General features: G+C 37.4%; 1 protein-coding gene across 1 annotated transcript in view; it reads left to right on the forward strand.

Annotated features, from left to right (window-relative positions):
- Positions 1–22,066, forward strand: part of CPED1 (cadherin like and PC-esterase domain containing 1) — a 154,828-nt gene extending 132,762 nt beyond the window's left edge. Inside the window, exons 19-24 of the mRNA XM_026067055.1 lie at positions 2,952–3,088; positions 12,308–12,528; positions 12,792–12,893; positions 13,097–13,184; positions 15,243–15,389; positions 21,345–22,066. Of these exons, the coding sequence (XP_025922840.1) occupies positions 2,952–3,088; positions 12,308–12,528; positions 12,792–12,893; positions 13,097–13,184; positions 15,243–15,389; positions 21,345–21,572 (923 nt within the window). The 3' untranslated portion in view covers positions 21,573–22,066. The remainder of the gene's footprint in view (positions 1–2,951; positions 3,089–12,307; positions 12,529–12,791; positions 12,894–13,096; positions 13,185–15,242; positions 15,390–21,344) is intronic.
- Positions 22,067–22,317: the final 251 nt, after the last annotated feature.

The following is a 22,317-nucleotide window of genomic DNA, read 5'->3' on the forward strand; positions in this document are numbered from 1 at the left end:
TCTTTTTTTTTGCATTTATCACTAATCTTAAGCACGTGCCAAAGAATGGATATAGTTCTTCCTTAATATGACCAGAGTGCTATTGATTACAAATCACACAAACTATCTGAAAGAAGCTTTTCAAAAGGCTTATCACTTTCAGTTGCCAGAGTTTACATTTTCATTGTTCAGATGTTTCAGTTTCTCAATATTCATTTTATGTAGTTCTGCTTTTCCAGTTTACTACCTAAAAACCAAGCAGCTCATAAATGTGTGCAAAGTTCAGAAAGTTCCGTAAGATGAGGGATCTCAGATGTTGCAGCCATTAATAGAACTTTTATGTATTTTTTTTGAAAAAAACCCTGCAATGTCAGGAAAAAAACTGCCCTGTTTTCACATAATTTTTAAATATAAACCACTGCCCAAAACAACTTTCAGATCATTTTTGAAGAACTCTAGAGTAACGATATTCTGAGTCCAAAGCCCAAACCAGCCAACCATTCTGACCCTACTCTATTCCTCAGACAGCTTAAAACAATAAAAGGTATTTACATGGTGCCTCTTACGTGCAGTTTTCAACGTGTTCGTAAGGCTGCTGTGAAGCTGGGAATTACCACATGTTGCACATAGCCACATACTGCAAAAGGGGCATGGAGGTTGCTCAGAGGGAACTAAGGGCCAAATTCACAAAAAGCAATAGAAAACTTTCAGTGTCAAAGCATCCCTGGCTCCCAGCAATGTCCAGGATGCCGTAGCCTTGCATGAAGTCCTCCAAGCCAGGGGGAAGGCTTGTATGAGAAAGGGATTCACAACAGCCAGCACAATGATATGAGGGGAAAGGGCCGCCAGAAAGAGGAATTATCCTAATTCAGCCCTCAGTGTCTCAGTGATCAGGCTATTTAACTGGAAGAGTGTTCTCTGCTCCAAACCTGATTATTCACTTCACACCTTTGATAAAGATTCACTTTAATCCCTAGATAAAAAGTCTATGTCAAACCTCACCCACAGACCAAAGTTCAGATCTTGCTTCTTCCAAATAACTTACCACATTACAATCATGCTATTTTTCTTTCCCAATGAATTCTGAAACCTTAAAGCAGTCCTCAGCTGATGAGAGCAGTAGGGAATGTTGTCCTTAAGGACAAACAGCTAAGTGTTTAGGACACTCTCCTGGGATACAAGTAATGTGTCTTTGAAAATCCTCTGGGTAGGAAGTGCTGGGAACCTACATCTCCCTACTCTCTCCCTAGCTCCATGGCCCTGAAACATCCTTCATTCCTCTCCTTATGCTGTACTGAAATAGGCCACTTGCCTAATGGCATCCCTTCAGGAGACATCTTCACCTATGGGAATCATATAAGTTAGGTTATGCAGACTGATCCACAGCACAATATAGTGTGTCTAGACTTTTATTTAGTTCCAGTCTCCCATTTAGCTGATCAACATCAAATATAGCTGGTGGGAAGGTAGGGGAGCAAGTATATTCTGCGCTGAACAGAACATGCTAAATAGCAGTCAGAGTTGCATGGTGTTAGCACTACAGGCTGTATTCTGCCCTTAGATACACAAGTGGGCTCCAGTGCAAATAATTCCTGATGGTTTTATTTAGAAGGACTTTTTATCTGGTAAGACAACTTATGCTGCTATTTACTAAAACATATTTGCTTAGGACTTTTCCTCAGTTCAAGTGCAGGTCACCTCCCTGAAAATTTTCTTGCTCCTGAGGTAGCACCTGACTCTTTCAAGGCCTCTGGGATTCTGGAGGGCTGCTTCACTCAGCCTCCCACTCAGCCCTTGGCCAGATAAATGCTGATAAAAAGTAGTCTTGTTTTCTGCTTGTGGCTGCTGTTTGCTGTCAAACATAGCAAAACACAGCTGAGTTGCTGTCAGATAGTAAGAACAATCACACACTCTAAGGCCAAATCTACATTGCAGACATTTGCTGGTGGAGCTCTGTTTGCTGCGGTGCAATGAGAAACTGAACTGTGCTAGCAAGGCATAATAATAGCACTGATACAAGAATCTGATGATCTCTGTGCTTTTCCTTGTGTAACTCCTTTAATCCCAGGCAAAAGCAGATTTTGCTGGCATACCTACATAGACACTGGGAGCTCTTGTCAGCCCAATGCACTTATATGGGATAGAAAAAGTGTTTCTGGTGTTGGTCTAAATACAAACGCAACTCCCGGGTTTTCTGTGTTCCTTCAGAAGCTAAGTTCCTCTGACTTCCAGAAGGATTCTGGAGTTAAACAGCTTTAGAGAACAACTAAACCGTTTACCTTCAACCTTACGCAACAGATGCCTAAACCCACTGATTTTTGGTAATCTCACATTATGCTCCTAAACTGCAAAATCATTTTTGAAAATAGGAATTGGGCTCTAATAAATTACACAGGTTATTCATCTCACCTAATTTTCACCATCTTTAGTGTATTCATGTAGTCCAGGCCAGTTGGCTGGATTTTCTTAATGTAAAGAGATAAGAATTTCTGAAATTCATCCTCTCTCTTGCTTCATTTCACTATCAAGGGGCTCTCTAACTTTGATCAGCTGCCTAACTTTTAGATGATAGATGAGATGAATCTTGTGTTTAGATACTTCTGCAAATGTTTTCGTATCCCATTCTTCCTCCCTCACCCCAGCCCTTTCCCTTTATTGTATCGCTTCTGTTTAGAAAGGATGAGCTGCTACAAGAAAGGCAAAGTGAAATAAGAAATGAACCCATACACAACCCACAAATTTGAGCATTCCCAGTCCCTTCAGAGAAAGCAAAAACTCTCGTGCTTGCTAAATGGAAAAGGAGTAACATAGAAGAAGGAAACAGACTCTTCAATGGGAGGGGAGGGTAATTAAAAGTAGGGAAAACTCCAAGGACAAAATACTTGACAATATCTCACTTCCTCCCTAGTAAGGTAGTAAGGCTATTCCTAGAAATACAAAGGAGATGCTGACACCACTTCGCTGTTTTCCAGGGCAGTGGATTGTCCCTTGCCTCAGCTGCTCTGACAACAGGACCTGCGACTGGAGGGAAATCATGTGGCAGCCGCACGGCTGCCAGTACTCCGTGCTAGCCAGGCCTGAGCTCCAGCAGTGTGTGGAGGGCAGAAGGGTAGGTAATGGATTTTACATTTGAATTCATTTGTATTTACCTGGGTATTTAGTGTCCTTAAGTCTTAAAAACAATTTTATGATTGGTGTATTAAAAAAATCCTTACTTATAACCGAAAAAATTTTTGGATGGAAATCCACAGGGATGAAAACCAACTGTTATCAATAATTTAACCTCATACTTGTACACTGCCATTTAGAATAGACCTTAGGTCCCACCAGTGGAGTTTCCAGACCTAAGGTGTACATGGTTACTAATTAAACCTACTGTGCTTAATCGTAGCGAGTGTATAAGCACTGTGAATGAAAAATGGATTTGCTTTAGTTGTTACAGTTTGTCTTATACTTTACATGCAAGTTTGGTTTCCTGGGCTGCATACCTAATGCATGGCATTGCTTGTGCACGCTAATCTTACCAAGTCTTCTTGCACATTCTTTTCTTATAGTGAAGCTTCTAAGGTGATTACTTGGAAATACACGATCTCCTTTATAGGCATGGTATGACTGTAAAACAGTTGACAGAGATCAGTTACCTGAGGCTCAGGTACATTACTAAGGATACAGGTATCCAGAAAGTAAGTAATTAATTGTTATAAAGATTTTTCAGTGTATTGTCTAGGTAAAAAATAGTAATTAATAGTGACATTTTGATAAAATCTGAGATAATTTCCATGCAGAAAAATACAAAAATAATAGTCTTTCAATTAACATTTCCTCCTCCTTTTCTGGTCATTTCTCATCCTGCACAAAGTCCTTCATTGCCATTTTACTTCATTTCCACCAATGGTTTTCACCATTACTACAGAGCTTTGGGTTTCTCCTATCATATGTGTCTCAAAAAAGTATAGGTTTGACTATGGGGGAGAAGCTGGGTTTCCCCTTCATGTACAAAACAAACACTTTTAGATTGACCCCATTAAAAAATATAAATGAGTTTGCTAGCTTTTCTTTGGTTTTTGGTTTACGTAGATATCAGGCTGCCTCAGTAAGCAAGCACCCTTTGATCAGAGAATAAACAGACAGAAGAGGAAAAATATACCATTATGGATTGCCAGAGTAGTGCTGGGAGGATTATGCTCACTTTTCCATCTCCTGAATCTGACCACTCATATTCACCAGTGACAAAAATAGGACAACATTTGTTAAGGGTCCATTACAACCCAGGATATGAAATGAAAGTTTGTGAGATTGTTTCCTTGATTCAAATTCCATTATATGTTCTGAATCTTTGAAGTCACTGATCTATACTACTGTTAGATGAGAACCAGATCCTACTTGAACTACATTAACATAGTATTAGACAAAACTTTGTAAAACTAATTGCACTTGCTTCCCATTCCGCTTCTTTTGCAAAGGTCTCTCTTCTTTATCTAATAACCTTCATGGGTCTGTAGAAATCTGCTGGAAGACTATTCTTGTCTTAGCGCAGATGTTCGTTTAACTGATTTATTCCTTGAAAATCATTTTCTAATGCATGTTTCCCTTTTGGTAAATTTCTCCTATATCTCTGCATTTTTATTTCCCCAATATTATTTCTGTTGTTACACTGCAGTAGTATTAACTTTGTGAATCATTTCAGAATAACATTTATGCTTCTTTCGCCAAAATAAGTAAGCATAGATCTTGTATCACCTCCCTCACAGCAGTAGAATTAAAGAGGTCGGAGACTTTCTTCATACGTAAATCAGATGATTAAGAATTGTCCTCATGCTTGGACAATAAGGTCCTGATTTTGTCTGTAGTTAAGGCAAATTTTAGGGTTACTTTACACAGTCTGAGCGATGTAACAGAAAAAGTTTTTTTTTTCAGGTGCTCACTGAAAAAGACTTTTGCCTCTCAGTTACTCTGTATGCTGTTATACACCTTTAAGCAAACTAAATCTTTTATAAGGTAGTTATTGAGCAGATAGTAAGGTATAATTATTTTGATTGAAATATTTTTATTATACAAAAGACTTTGGTAACCATCTTATACATATTTATATTTCCTCATTGGTAATATTAGTTTCAAACCATTATATACCTTGGCTTTAAGCACTACAGTGGTCACTGAATTCTATCCAAATTAATGACATCATAGTTTCCTTATTAAAATAAGCCGAAGGTTTCAAAGTGGGAAATGTAAGCAGATTACCAAAAAAAAAAAAAAAGGAGAGCAAAACAGAACTGCAAATCAGCAACCCACGCAAGGATACTGAGATGATCTAGAAGACCATTTGATTTTTATTGCCATTTGCTGAAGTAGAGAAGAACAACAGAATTCACTCGTGTCCATTTCTCAAAATGGTTCAAGTAATCTATGTATCTCTGTATTCTGGTGTTATGTATTATGCCATCACACTTATCACACACATATTCAGCTTGTATAACTTTGATCTCTGGAGTTCAAAATCCTTTACCAATGAAGCATGTATCATGATCTACATTTTACAGCATCAGAGGTAAAATCGTTCCATCAGAACTGGAAGTAATTGTGAGATTTCCCATCCCAGTCCCATTCTCTCAACACCAGACCACACAGCCTTTGAATTACTGCTCAAAGTTCATCCCGAACTAAGGCAATAAGAACTCCAAAAATAGGCCACATAATTACCAATCCTCCCTCTCAATAGCAGAGATATGTGTGTCTATAGCATAGTTGGGTCAAATGAAGTCATGTCTTTCATCAAAATACTAATACCCCCCATGACTGAATTTGTCTTTTGAATATCCTTCATAAAAAAGTTCAGACTCATATAAATTTGAATAGGAATCAAAGGTAAAGCAAGTAGTGGTATTCATGAATCACTTCTATCTTCTCTAATTTTTGTCCTGAATCAAAAATATTGTTTGGTTTCAGGATGCTGACCTGCTGGGCTTCACTTCTTATGCTAAAACATTGTAAGACAATTTTGTAAACACCACAGGTGTCTGTGATTATGTCTTTTTTTTTCTTCTTTTTTTGAAAAGGAGATGTTAACCTCTATGCTACTGCCAATTTCTAGCTGTGATAACCACAGGTTATTTGCTTATAGTCTCCTTTTAGTTTTATATGCAAAAAAGAAGAAAAAACTGCTTGTCCTTCTAACCCTAATGAATGTGAAAGGAAGCATACAATAAATTAACCACTGCTGTGCTATATCCTTGGTGTGGATGAATTTCAGCAACTGATGGAATAAGGTGGAAAGTGAATATGAAATGCAATACACTTAAGACCAGCTGCATGTTGAAATGCAGATATTCTAGTTTTCCCATGTTTCATAGAACAACAGAAAAATGCAGCTTTCAGATATGTCCCTTGCTCATTAATTTCTTTTGTGTATTTATTCATGTTTCTGAAATATAATTATGGTCATTAAAACAGAGCATTTCTTTCCTAATTTAGGTATAAATCCTACAAAAGATGCTTATTAAATTTTGTTTTCTAACTTCAGGCTGCTTTTATGTCTTGTATTAAAATTTATTTGTACTTCAGAGCTCATCTCTAAAATTATATTCTCCTTTTCTATAACAGAAATAACAGCCCCGGATATGGCTTCCAATTGGTTTTACATCTTCATTAACTACTATATTAATTTGTATGCATATAAAACTGTGTTAGAGTTTGAGCTGTTTCTGTTTCATAAAAACATAAAGACCACCTGTAGTGAAACAATAACACTCAAATTGGTGGAGACATGAGAAAGGATATACTGTCACAAAAGCAGTTTATAAGAGACGTTATTTTACTTTATGATGTGTTAGCAAGACTAATCAGTCATGTGTTTGTATTTCAGACATGATAAACAGGAAACTTCTAAAGCATTGAGTCTAAGGTGATTTCTGGCTGAGTGGATTTTGTTCACTTTAATATCTGCAGTCCTTTTTCTCCATTTTAAACTCTTACTATGGCCAAGAAGATGCAGGTTATATTGTTCTGTAAATACTAGTACTTGAGGAACTACATATGTATGCCCTAATTGAATCAAAGAAATAAGCAGTCATAATTAGAAAGATTACATTAGTATTATAGTGGCTCAACAAATCCATTGTAACAGTGGTTAATAAGCTTTTGATGTAAGATTTATACAATTCTATTAAGGCATAATGCTGTGATTTTTGTACTAGAATATTTTTAAAAATAGGTGAAAGGAAAGGGGTTATAAAAGGTAATTAGTTGTCCAATTAGCAGTATACAGAAAGCTGGCCTCAATAGCAGGGGAACATATATTTTGTTTATCATTCAAAAATGATTTAGTCTTGTAAGAGTTTAGTCTTGTAGTAAAGTACCATTGAGTCATGTGTAATTAAGCACAGGAAATATGAAAAGGCAATATTTGCTGAAGTACTTAAAATTCAGCTGTTAAAACAGTAATTTTAGCTTACAATTTCTTAATAACATTTAGTGTTAAGTAGTATTTTGGACTTACAGGTGTTTAAATTTCTTAAGAAGTGTGGTTAATTTATAATGATAGGTCTGGTTAAGAAGTGAATTCCACTATGCTTACACAATATATTGAAGCTTGAAAGTTATAATGGATTTTTTTTCACGTAAATGTTTGCAACAAAAGACACTGAAAACATCTGTCTGCGTGAAAGTGTTGTTCTGTGTCTAGTAAAATTACAGCCTTGTATGTGCCTGATCCTTTAGTCATCCCACAGACAAATCCCCCATTGACCTGAACAGCACATGACTAAGCCTTGTGCCAAACTGTAAAGAAAATGAAATATGGCATATTCTAAACACCTGAACCATCATTTTGATCATGAATGTTGTAGAGCTAAATACAAAATTATCGACAAAGCCATTGGCTTAAATAGTTATTAAATGCTACATGGCACATGCAGAGCTGCAGTAAGTTGGTACAACTGAATGATATAAATGTTGCTATAGCTACCACACACTCAATTATATTGAATGATTAAATTCTGATTCATTGAAACTCTTGGTTAATTGAAGAACATGAGCTTTCTTCCTGGGGCTATACACTGCTTACTTTAGCCTTTGGGTCTTCCAAGCATTCGCTGAAAATGAAGCCAGCTTGCAAAATGTGGATGCTTTGTAAGATACATTCTGATGGTTCACATACCACAGTGAAAATGTGCTTGACCAGCTCTGCGCAAGGGCACTTTGCAAAGCTGGTGTTTGTTTATAGCTGCTTTGCAGATAGGATTCCCTAGAAATGTCCTTCCACCTGGAATTTTTTCCAGAAGAAAAAGAAGAATTTGTCTGTCTTTCAAGGATTTAGAGATGTCTCACAGCATAGTTGAAACGACAGTTCAGATCAGATCATTGGGTATCCAAAAGGCCATGATGAGTGGATTCTCTGTGTGTGCAGATATGATGGTGATGAGCTACGCATGTGAACCTCAGGCAACCTGGGGTACATCAAATAATTAGTCATCCTTCTTTCTGTCTGAGATCTTCTCTGCTGGACTTCTGGGAGAACATCCCCATTACAATTCCAGTATGCACAGTCTATAGAGTGTGACTGCTGATATCCTCCAGTGAAGACAGCAAAAAGACTTCAGAGCTCTCCATCAGGGCTGGACAGCAGGGAGAATAGGTTGCACATCCTGCAGACCTATCTTTAAAGACATATTTTTCAATGATGCTTTGATTTCACTGTGAAAGAAGTAGCTGGAGTTAAATAGAATTGCATGATTGAAATTATACAGACCTGGTAGGGCCCATACCTTTTCTGAACAGTCAAAAACTTCTTGACTGAAGGTTAATATGGTTATTAGAATTCACTGATATCTTTTAGAGTAATCTACACTTTTGATCAGGCTTTCTCTACATCCACAGGTCTCCTTTGGCTTGTTTCTCTTTGCCTGACTTATATCAGGTCTTAACTATTCTCATAGCAGACATATTTCTGAGTATTTTTGTTAATTTCCTTAGTGAATTCCTGACCAATGTGATGTTGCCATCTGTCTTTCTCCTGATTCATCCTGTTCAGCCACATCTTCTCCCAAGACGATATATACTCATATCCAGCTAGACATCCAGGCACTCAGTAGCATTAGGTATCCAATCCAATCTATTTCCTGGCCTTCTGCTTTACCTCCTGACAACAAGATCACTTAGAGTGAAAATTAAGATTAAGAACCTTTCTCCTTCAGAGATGGGCTGTGAGCACTCTCTTCAGTCTTGTGATATTATTTGAAGAAATGTGTCTGGGCCCAAAAGGTTATCTGTTTCTTCCAGTTACACTGACAGGTCTAAAAATCCTCTGTTCTGACTGCTATCATCCCCTTCATGTTTTCAGAACACCAGGGCAACAACAAAAATACCGTTGTAAATCCCAGCTTATATTTCTTGTAGTGCCAAGCACCATGGCATTTAAGGACTAGAACTGTCACCGTAAAAAATTATCTTAACTGGCTTGTCTCTCCTGGTACTGATTTTCTAAATGAGTGTGCAGAATGCCCTCCCACTGATAGTTTTCTCCTTCAGACCTTGCCAGCTGACTGCTCCAGTGCAGGCTTGAAGACTCACACATGGATCTGCTGCTTAGATGTATGTGGATGTGTAAAAATTTTAAAGCTCTACAATGCTAAAATAGAGTGAACTGAATGTGTGTGGGGGGGACTTGTTTTGCTCTGTTTTTGACAAAATGAAAAAATGGGAAAGAGGCTGACAATTTAAATTGCAGTCTTTGTTGCTCTGCAGTGTTTGAGACTTTGAAAATCTTTAGAATGACACTCCACAGCTAGACTGCTAGTAAATACGCAGTGTCAGCAAAACAGGACATCTTTTCATCATGTCCATTGGCCTTGTCCATGCTTCATTTCTCCTTTTTACCATTAAGTGTTTTGTTCTGTTATTTGAATTCAGCGGAAGATGAGATTAGAGTAAATACAATTGCAAGGACAAAATATCTATATCAGAACTGTAGTCAGAGTAGAATGAAGAGTGAAATAAAAGTGCCACTTCTGCCAAATCCATGCAGTTTAGTGCTGAATATGCTCCTCTGCAATTAGAAATTACCACAGTCAGTGATAACAAAATGGTATTGTATGGTATTAGATGTAGAGGAGAAACAATCTAACATGTTCTACCAACTATGGTGCATAACCCAGTAGAAGCTGTTTGTCATTGCACTAATGATGTTCCATGATTTACAGAAATGCTTTCACCCACATTGCAGTTTAATAATATCCTCACTCACATTACTGTTTAATATCCTTACTTGTTAGTATCTGAGAACTGCTTTTGAATTAGATGTACATCTAGAAACTACAGTGATGGATTTATGAAACAGAGCGATTAAAGAGACATAGGTATAGACAAAGTGGAGAGATTAAGAGATTTTGCAAATCAGAAGAACTGTTGTTTAAAATCTCAAGTTAACCTACTTTAAAATTTGGTCATATTGTAAGTGCAAACTATCTTACTAATTGTAAATAGCTGTGTGCAATCTTCTGTCTGAGAGAAGGAAAGACAGGGAGTATCAAACCAGTCCTTCTGCTACCAAGGATCCTTTGCTACTGTGAGTCATGATATAGTTGGTTTAAAGAGGTTTCTTGTAATATAACATGAAGAATGCTGGAAACCCCCTTGCATGTGAGAGGTGCTTGCGTAATCTAAATGTGAACAGCAGATGTTTGAGAATTTATTCTGTGAAGCAATGTTGAGAGGTCCAGGACAGGACATAAAACAATCTCTATGTGCACAATGCATATTTTAATTTATCTGCTACCATACACAATCTGTCAAGGGCTTCTCTGCAGACAACAATGGTTCAGCTCAGTATCATGCTCTTTCTTAGCCCTGCCACCAGACCATAATATGTTCATCTTAAACTGCTTCTGTACTATGGGAACTGTCTTTGGTACACTGTTGTGGCTCATTTTTGCTCACAATAGGCTTATGGTGGGAAATGGAATTAGTCCCCCAAACTGTGGCATTTCTGGAGGGAATAGACAAATACTGATGCACTAAGTGAGAGGAGTCCAAGATATTTTCACCAAATAAGAACCCTGAAAGAAGCTTTGCAAATTTATTCTTAAACTTGAGTCAGCCTGTACAGTCTAAATTTTCTTTGCATAACTAAATATTCAAGGTGGAAGTGGTAAAGCATCAAAAACCAAACCGAATAAACAAACAACAAAACCCCAAATTACGGGGTGCCAACTACCCTTAATAGAAAGAGAGCCCAGGACAGTGCCAGAGGAGGTAGGAAAAGGATCATACTGCAGTGCAGACAAACAGGGCTGTTAATGTGTTATGTCTCTGTGGGCTTTCTGACTCCCAGTTTTACATTTATGCTCCTATATGTGCATTTCTGCCTGAGGGGACTGTAGTGGTAATAGATCACACACCATTTCATTGGCAAACCACAGTGAACCTGGATTCTCTTCCCCTTCAGACTTTTGTCAATGCTTACATGTTCTCTTCAGCATGAGGAAATGTCAGCCCTATCAACTAAAAATAGGGCAATTGCATTAAAAAAGCATGTGAAAGTTCTGTGGTCTCCATGTACAGAAATGCTTGATTTGTAAGATGAGTCCACAAAATGAGTATGATCAAACCCAATTTTGGTTTCTTTATTTTTTCACAAGTTCAGAGTAGCCCAGTAAAGCTTGAAGCAACTTCTGTCATACTGATGGAATTTCAAACTGTCTTCAGACAGCACTGCTTCCTTATCATCATGTCACACGCACACACCAGGACTCAGTTCAGAGTCTTGGCCACCAAAATAATCCTCTTTTACCCCCCTGAAATGGCAAAAAGACAATTTCTTTGAAAATAGGGTAGCTACTGCATTTGTTAGTATGTGTGTTACTTTGGTTTAAATTCTAATGAATCACATTTATGGAAGACAGAAACTAACCAAGACACACTGTATAGGAACAAACCACATGAAAAACTGGAGGAACTACAGCAGGAAGCTGCAGGTAATCAAGAGAGGCTCTGTACTAGCAACTGGAAGTAAATATAAACCTAAGTGAAAGAAATGAGCAAGAAGGATGAAAAATACAGAATTATAACTGTGCAGCTATAGCCATCTATAACCTTTACTTTTTGTCTTTGTAACATATAATATGGCTTTTTGTTAATCAAATCAAATATATTTTGCTAAAGGAAAATGTAGTATTGAGATGACAGGACTGGAGAACTGACAGCTCATAGAAAGATTTCTTGAACAGTCTTGAATGGGGTTTACAAGCCTCCAGCCTAGCAATATTCTCTTCTAAGCATTAGGTTTTGCAGTCTGTAACTACCAAAAGTAAATCATTTTTTTTCCCATCCAAAGATTCTTTTCATAGGTGACTCAACTAACAGAGGAATGATGTACTATCTAATAGAAAGAGTGAATGAGACTCTTCAGGAATGGCAAAAGACTCATGATGTTAAATGCTATCACAATATCAATGAGGGGAAAACATTTATCAGTTACTCCTACTATCCCCAATTTTGGATGAGTGTAAATGAGAGACCAACATTTGAGAAAGCACTAGAACAACTATTGCAGAGGTACAGTATAAACTATATTGCTGGCTTGTTTGTATTCTCATTCTATTCACAAATGTGTTTAACAGATTTTGCAATTAAAGTCAGTAAACAATTAAGTATAATGTGTGCAGACCATATTGTGTGGTTGAAAAATAGCAGAAAATGACATCAAGCCGCTGATCAGGATGCCAGATACGGTTCACTGAAATGTAATGCAATGCAGTTGAAATGTTTGCCATCTGTTTTAAGGCAACATGTGTTGTTTTTTTCTTTCTGGGTTTCAGATCACGTCCTCTTGAGAACACAGACCAGACCGTATTAATTGTAGGTGGTGTTCAGTGGCTTAAGTCCAATCACCTGCAAATTATTCAAAAGGTTTTGAACAGGTAATGTTATGTACTTAATGTTATTCCAAGTCAAGTCTCGATATGATAAATGAGAATCAACTTCACCAGAAATTTTAAATACAAACATTTCATTTGTTTTCTCATGGGTGTGCACTTAACTGACTTTGAAAGAAAAAAATTGCAGTGTCTTTTGATGTGTCTGTAAGTAAAATGTGTGTACTTCCTTTTCATTTGCCAAACAGGGAAAATCTATCAAATATTCTGGTGATTATCAAATCTATGGGGATGGGCTTTCACCTACCTGTGGATGGAATACATTCTTTATCACAGGTAAGCTACATGTATATTTGGAGTGCATTTTCATGGAAGACTTGTCATTTCAGCAATAATTTTGCTGTCTGGTCAAAATATGCTACCACCTCTGCTGAGCAAGCTTTAAGTGGATCAAAGAAAGAATATGTTTGTATTTGCTAATATGGCTTGCTGATGCAGATTCAAACCAATTACAGTTAATTCATGGGTTGCACCATAATCGGAGCGCCATTAGAGATGTCATGCTCAGTCAGTTGTTCCAAGAACTAGAAAAACCTCCAATATTAAGCCTAGTGCCAAAGTTGAGAAATTGAGTTGGAGATAAGCAGGTTGTTCTTTGTACCGCATAGAGCACAGACCCTCCTCAGGCTTCCTCCATGATTATTGCTGGATCAGATTCACTGGTCTAGCTATATTGCACAGCTCTCCATAAATCTATCTTAACTAACCTATTAAGCCAAAACATTGCAAAGCAGCTGGAAAGTACCAGTGAGTCTAGCCTGTTATTTATATGTTAATAGGGTGTTACAGTCAATTCAAATCATGTCCAAGATTCTCAGAGTAACAGATGGGCTCATTTTAATATATTGTGTAACTCATTCAATATTTTTATTTACAATTTGGAGAAATTCTCTATTTATAACAGAGAATACATATAAAATGTGTGGATGAGACAAAGCTGGGAAGTGCTGGAGGACAGAACAGAATAAATGTTGACTATCACGGTTCATATAACATTCCAGCTATTCACAGGTGTTGAAAAGAGAAAATAATTAGCTGTCATAGTTTACATACAATACTGTCACATTGGAGACTGGCATTCACCTATTTTTGCAATCATAACACATTGCTTTATTCAGTATATGATTTACTGTTACTCTCACCATTCTTTTAGCTATTGAGACTGCCTTGCTAGATTTTGCCCATTCTTTCTTTCTAAGTTAGTACTGTCTGCCTTGCCTTCACTGAATTTCTTCTTACTGATTGCACCCATTTCCCTAATTTATGCAGATGTCTAATTAGGATAAATTAGGGAAATGGTTGGAATCAATGAGAAGAATTGTTTTAGCTCCTGTCATAGCTTTCAGCAGAGTTAAGTCCTAAATGGAAGAAGTAGAATTTTGATCAAGGACGGTGAGGCAAGAATAGAAAAAGCATTAAAGGCTTCCCAGGATTGCCTTTTTCAGTTTCTTGCCCAGTAAATTCATAGAACTCAAGAAAGCAGCTACACTGTGTACCCAACTTTTTTTTTTCTTTTCAATATCTGAATCATATGCCAAATTAACCATGTGGTTTGGTGTGCTGGACTTGTGGATTACCCCAGCTACTCACAAAGCCTTTCTGTCTGCAGTGTCAGATACACTGACTTAACAAATTTATAGCTAACCTTTTTTCTATTCCTGTCCTTCCTTCAATATCTTGAGAAATAATAATCTGTTCTTCAGTATAACCATTTCAAAGATTCCCATGGCACTGCACTCCTTTTTAAGCAATAGTCTCAATGACTTTGATTTGAAGCTGAACTTGTCTTCTACAGGGGGATTTTCATCATTTCTTAAACAGATAACTTTGTAATAGGACTTTTTTTTCTGAATTATATTTCATATTAGCTATATACATATTAAAGAAACAGTTACACAGTAATTATATTTAAACAACATCGAAATCTTCTTATGAAGGAAGCTATACAACTACTGAAAAGTAATTACAATTACTGATAATTAGATTTTTAGTTTAAATCTTATTTAAAGCAACCTGATTTGTTGTGTATATAAGGGAAAATTTTGATGATTTGAAAGGATGATGACCATTTCTGTGAGAAATGATATGAGATGTGAGAAATGATAACTATTTCTGTGCCACAAAACCCATTTTAAGAAACTTGTGCAAAAACCTACAAATATCTTGGAGTGATAGCTATTTTCATGAGTTAATTTATAGTAATTCATGTGTGTAATATAACCTAATTGTTTTATTCAAAATACTGTTTTGCTATTCATTTCAATGGTAGAATACAACCTTTAAGCAGTCCTTCTGATACTGCTTTAACATTGCAATATTTTATCTGGAATGCAGACAGAAGTGCAAAACTTATGGAATGAAAACTTGGTTATTCTGGATACAGCAAAGAATTATGGTTATGAAGTTGTTGACACCTTTGTCATCACAATGGGACGCTACAAAGAATTCCTGCAAGGGAAGTGTGGGTGTCATTTCCATGAGGTAATAGTTTATGTTTTTATCATTCTCAGTTATTTAAACTGAGATAAAGATATTTTAACTGCCTGGTTCTTAGAAACAAGAAAGTATCCAACAAGGTTCACGCTCATGACTCAAAGTTAGGCCTGAATAAAAATTGCAAAGATTGCAGTAGGTATGAAGGTACCTGTCACTTCCCGTTCAGTCTGGAACACAACCTGAGGACTGGTTAAATGTGATGTAATGGCAATGCCTCAGTAAAAAGAAGCATGGTCTGCTGAAAAGGTAACTTGTATAAAAGGATATTGTATGGTTTCCAGGTTCTCATATTATTTGCTGTGCGTTATATATTCCTACTGCTTTTGGATCTATTCAGTTTATCTGTTTATCATACCTCAGCCACACAAGTGTTTGTCTTAAGCCTTCTTGCCTGACTACAGACTAGAGTTGGTCAGCAGACTCCCATCAAACCACTGATACGTTTAAAATGGAGCTTAAAATAAATACCTATCTTCCTGCTGTATGTTTATTTTCATGTATCTGAGAAAGTTATCTGAAATAGTTATAATAATTGACTATACCAATAGAAGATGGTAGGTCATTCATTCTCTTTAGTGTGAATAGTTCTGTTTTCTTTTTTCTCTGAATATCTATAGAGATTCTGTGTTCCATTTTGCAATCATTGGAATGAATGAAATAGGCACACTGTAAAATATGTGATTAGAGCAAATGAGGACATATTCTTCTGATGCTTCAAAGTTCTGGCAGGAATCTTCACAAGATATTACAAATGACAAGAGTTCATGGATTAAATCAAAAACAATAAGCAAACACATTATTATAGCTAGGCACAAAATCAGCCTGGAGGTTGCCAAACTAGGGAAAGTAAAGAGTTTGAAAAACAAGATATTTAAAGTTATGGTTTCTTTAGGATGTATTTTGAGTATGTGCTCTGTCTTTTCATATGAATGCTCTTCCCCATTAGCAAAAGAAGGTTTTGTTTTGCTTTTGCATTTCTTGTACCTTATATGTAACAAATGAGGAACTGCTTCCCTGGTTTAGTGCAGGAAGCCCTGCATGAAAACAGAGTATTATTTCTGGTTAGTCAACTAAGAAGGTATCTTCTGCTGTAAGACTGATGACAGTGGTTCTGCATTTGGTAGTTAAAGAAGCATCACTGATGCCACCATTACACATGACACCAACTTGTTGATACAAAAGACCAGTTCCTACATTCCTGTTATGAGTGGTCAGTCCACTGAAAATCTGAACATTTCACTGAGGCATTTGCCTTAAAGAAGAACCGTGAATATCACATTACTCTCCTTGGAAACTAGAACAAGTTTTGAGGAATAAAGGGGGTGCCTGTCTTTCCAGGTGTTTAGCTTCTGATTTCTACTAAAAAACATTTCTTCAGTGAAAACTGAAATTATGCACTCAGGGATCGTCACTAACCCCTTGCTTCAATTCACTGGATCTAAGGACAAAGAAGCCTTCTGGAATCTCTATAGATAATGTTTAGTACAGTAATAACTTGCTTGTGATTCTACAAGAATCCTCATTCATATGAATTAAATATGGATTGTCTATTTAACAAAAAACTAACAAACTGCCACAATTTATTCCATCAAAGTCTGTTTAAGACCATAAAACTTGAACTGTCATATCTTTCAGGAAGATTATATTTCTTCTGAACTATCAAAAGAGATGACAGATGCAAGCTCCTTAATAGAAAGAAATAAAGAATGGAAAGAAATTTACCGAAACTACAATTGCAGGAAAAAAAGGATGCAAAAGATATCCCTTTGAAACCAAGAGTTAACATATTTATGCTATTTCACAGTCAGCTGGGGGCTTTGAGTCTAGAAGGAGCTGCCAGTGGAAAGAAATCTCAGGAGTTTAATTACCAACCAGAATAATGACACAAGTAATCTGATGTATCATGTTGGAGACAGGAATCCACAAGTTATTTCTTATGAAGAAAATCCTAGATTTTTTTTATTAGAGTCATCAAAAGTACATAAATAATAAAAAAGACTGTCTACCACACAGCTGAAATGTTAGCATTTTTTGCAGAACGATTTTAGGAATTTGTTTTCTGTCAAAACAAATTACTGCAAATAGCAGGGACCACCAAATGTTTTCTGAATCTTTCAAGAGAAGAATAAAAGCCATTTGCTTATTTTGCCAAGTCATGCCTATTTTTCTGTAAGCCTCAGCCAAACCACTCCCTGGACCCTGTTGTGCTCAGGGTTGGCATGGAAGCGCCACAGAGCTTCATGGCTACAAGGCTGGGCCATGGAATTCCACCAGGAATGAGGTGGAAGCACTAGTTTTTGCTGTGAAGAAATGTCAGGAAAACTCTGATGTATTTTCCTCAGTTTCATGAAGAGTAAGGATCTAAAAATAGCGTTTCCTTCATCAGACACATGAAATCTGCTGTGGCTTATTGAACCTGGGAATAGTTTAAGACAAACAAACTGAAATTCAGGGTGACAGTAGTAAAATTCAGACATAGATTCCAGAGTGTCCTTGTGGTTCCTGCTGGCCAAACTCTTACCTAGTGAGTGTGACCATTTTCTTGTAGTTAGTGAATTCTATTTAATTCTCTCAGCCACAGCAGTCACCTTTAAATACAGCAGAACAAAAAAAAAAATAATAACAATAAGGCTTTAAATATTCTCCTTAAATATCACAAAAAAAGACACAGTCTCAGAGGCATAACTGTCTATCGGATGATAAATATGTTTTCAAAGCAGAGAGAGCAAAACAACCAGCTGCAATTGGCTGGGGCTCTGTTCCAGTACTGGGGTCACTGGGCTGGAGCACAGGTTTGGGAGCTTTATCTGACCTGTCTGATCTCATGTACTGAGTGTGACAGTCACAGTTGATTTCCACCTCTGACTCCTTAGCAGCTCATATGTTTGCAGCCCATTGCTGGGGCCTCTATCCCCCTGTGGGACCAAACACAGCAGACATGGTTAGTTAACTGATCCTTTAATCTGCTCTGCACAATACATTAGAGAGAGATGAACACAGCTCACAGTCTAAATGAAGCTGGAAAAGGGGGAGTAAATCATGGAGCAGATATTTATGCAATGGATAATCAGTCCTGTGGAGTAAATGCCTCCCTCCATTTCACCCAAACAGTTATGCTGATCCTTTTTTGTCTAGAACCCAGATGTTGTCTTCATGGGTCACTGCAGATGCTCACCATTTCCACAGACCTTTTGAGCAAAATGGAGAACTTCAAAGTGAAATATTTCAGATGCTTTGTATGGAACTGGGTGGAAAACAGCAGGGCGTGATCAGTCATCAGCATTTTTCATACACTCCTCCATCATTTTGTATGAGCTCATGTGCAGATTTGGCCTTGCTTTTCAGTCTGAGGGATCTTAACAGAGAATATATGTTTCAGGGGAGGATCAGGGAAGAATTTGGCTCGCAGAGCTGTTGTTAATGAGGTTTCAGAGGCCACTGTGCCTGAAAGAGGCGTAGATGTGCCCAGGATAATCCATTAGCCACCAGAAATCAGCCTTGGTTCTTGAGAAAAGTAAAAAGAAAGTCCTTGAATACTTTTGATATCTCATTAATTTTAACAGTTTTGTCATCAGTTTATTTCTGGATCCTGCCAAATGAAGTTTCATCGGGTGCTGGAGCAGTTTGCACCAGGAAAATGGCATTTTGCCTCTGCGGCTAGAGCCAAGAACACTATGTAAAACCCCAGAACTTTTCATGTTTTATGAAGCCAGATGAGAAGGATTAAATCCATTGCTTTGTACTTTCACTTTCTTTCTCTTAAAAATGACCTCCTAAGCTCCCAGAAGACAGCACCCCTCTGTAACTGACATCTGAACTAAAGCACAGCTGTGTGGGAATGGGGACTTCACATTCTGTGCAGTCAGAAAACAAGAATTGAAAAGCATTCAGTAGTTCTCATTTAGTTCTTGCTAGCTGATCAAGTAGAAAGCTATTATTGTCCCTGTTTGTCCTGATAAATTCTTTGGGTTCCCACCAACACACTTCAGAGGGCCTCAGATCACCCTGATAGCATAGAAATCTGCAGATCTGTAGAACCTACAGTCTTTGCTCAGACTGCCAAGGGATCTGGACTAATTGGGTGATTAGGTTGATCTGGGACAAAAAAAATCATGCATAACTTTGGCACTTTTTGCCCAAACCTACTTCTAGTTCTATGCATGCACACTAATATGATTTTTTTTAATTATTACCTCATTCTTCTCAAATGCTTATGGACAAAGTAGATTGGCCAGTATTTGTAACAGACCTTATGGAACCTATTTTTTATTCAGATTTATTCCCTAATTTAATGACAATGAAGTAATGAACACAACACAGAAACTAGCAACCTTGAGATTTTTGTATCTTAATCAGTGGTTGGCTGCAGGATGAACATTAAATTACATTCCTTGGAGATTATGCCTAACAGGAATGCGGTTTGGGTGATTGGTTCAAGGTGGCATCATTTCAGAACAGTTATGTGATCTAAGGCACTAATTTAGAAAAATGAACCTGCAGTAATTGCATGAAAACAAATAACTGCTCTTGGCTTAGCTGTATCAAATTGATCATAGGATATATTAATTTTCTACATGGATAATTCTTGCTCTTTTTTAAATTCAGCCAGCTCCCTCATAGCCTCTCTGCCCAGTCTTTCAAGCCTTTGCATGTGCTTTTTCTTCACTCACAGTGAGTGAGTTAACTCACAGTTAATTTTGTGAGTTGCTTCTGCCCATTTATTATGAGCTTAATTACATACAAACATTGTTTCTGAGTGATTGTTAAGTGACCCTAAATATACCTTATATTTCTAAAAAGCTACTATGCCTTTGCATAAATATATGCATTAAGAAATATAGTCAGTTCCTTCAACTGTGTACTGTGATTGTTATGGCAGCAAAAATTGAAGAACATTAGAACTCTCTCAGGTCAGCATATTTTTTCCCTCTCAAATATAAGTTAGCCACCTGGCACATCTTTTGCTATCTCTATATTTTCCACTGCCTGGGTAGAGATCCTCTGTCCTGCATCTGTACAAAATTCTGAGATTGAGTCTCTCTTAAAGCTGCTTCATTCTGCATCAGTGATTGTGTATGCATTGAGGTCAGGCCTTGAGCATCTCACGGTAGACCGCCAGTCTCAGACCTCTCAGACCGCCTGAGGAGCTTACCTTTCATTTTCTCTCTCCAGTCCAGTGGACATTTGATTATTTGACACCAGTTAAACATGGTAATCCCAGGGATTCCCAGTCTGGGAGTCCAAGAAGGAAGGTTCTTCTGCACTGTCTCTAAGTTACTGAACCACACTGTGGTTATGTCAGTATGATACCTCAAACATCCAGGTTGGGAGAAATCTGTTAAAATGCACCATAACTCCCTTCTTGGGGAAACAAGGCATAGCCTAGTTCTCATCCCAACATGGAGCTGGGACAACTTGCGTCAAGATCTGAGAGCTAGGAGATTCTAGCAGAGCTCATAGTTGAGACACAGCATAGGTTCCTCAAGAACTTGGGATCAGATCTGGACCTGAGCTGTGAACTGCAGAGCATTGTCTAGATTTAAAACTTCCTGCAAGTCAGGGCTGTCTTGAGTTTATTTTTTTCTGATGGTAGATGTATAAGCAAGTTGTGAAGTATGCATTTGATAGTTTAGATCAAATTGTCTTTAATGAAGATAAGATAGAGTCTAGTACACTGAAAACATTACAGAATGAACCAAATGATTACAGTGTAGCTAAGCATTTAGATTTCAATGCTTGAGCGAATAGGATCTTGCACTTTAATTAGCATGTAACACAACAAGTTGACCCACTGTAATAATGTTTGTAAGCAACTTGCTGCTCAAGGTAAGAGTATCAGCACCTGCTTTGTGGAGAACTGTCTCAACAGTTGTGTGCACACAGCTGTGTATCCTTCTAGGTGCATGTAGAAAACATTCACATATGTCATTTCTTTTGCAGGTGGTGAAATCCAATCCCTCTGAAGAAAGTCCTCACATAACAATGCCATTGTCAAGGCACTATACACTGGGGAAATATATCAGCACTCAAAGCAAGCCATCACAACTGCAGGACTATGCAACAAATTCTCAGTCCCCGTATCATGTCCGGGGTCCAATAAATCAAGTTTATTCTGAAATCCTTCTCAGCAGACTCTGTGCAAGGAAAAGGGAGCTTCTCAGCAAATAACTTCTCTTGGATGAAGCACTGGGACTAGAGACATGCCACTACCCGTGTGAATCTAAGGACCATGGTGAATTTATGACACGCTTCCTTGAATTGTTGCACACATACCAACAGAGTTGAAGACATGTGACATTTTTCCTAAAACTTTATGAAATCAAGATGTGCCCTGGCAGATCTGTGATTTGGAAATGGAAGATGGAGAAATGCAAAAGAGAGAAGAGGGAAGGTTACTTGAACTGTTGCCAAGTGCTAGAACAGCTGTAGCTCAAGCAACTGTGTATTAATGATAGTAAAGAGAGAGAAATATATACACTTGAAGTATTTGGAAAGGACTGCTTTAGGTCTTCAGCAGTATCTAGTTTTCTATTTACAGAGTCAGTGTAATATTTTAATGTATTTAGAAACCGCTTACATTCCATTTTAAAGTGTTTTATTTTATGTGGATGTGTTCTCTTTCAATATCAATCTTTTCTATTTTGACACTTGGTTTACAGAGTTTGAAAAAGTCTATTAGCATTTTGCTGAGGACACCAACTTTTGAACTCTAGCTTTTTTAGTAAAACCACACCCCATTTTGCTATCTCAGATGGAACACAAGAGATATCTACGCTATTTTTTGCATGTTCTAATGTAGAAATTGGTTACTTAGACTTGAGACTGATTATAACTTTCTTGATGTCACATGTAAATATAGTGAATACCTTAATATAACCTTATTTATGGTCCCAGTTTAGGAGAGTAATCATGT

The sequence above is a fragment of the Apteryx rowi genome, unplaced genomic scaffold (assembly GCF_003343035.1).
Source record: "Apteryx rowi isolate R43461 unplaced genomic scaffold, aptRow1 scaffold_252, whole genome shotgun sequence".
Lineage (NCBI taxonomy): Eukaryota > Metazoa > Chordata > Aves > Apterygiformes > Apterygidae > Apteryx > Apteryx rowi.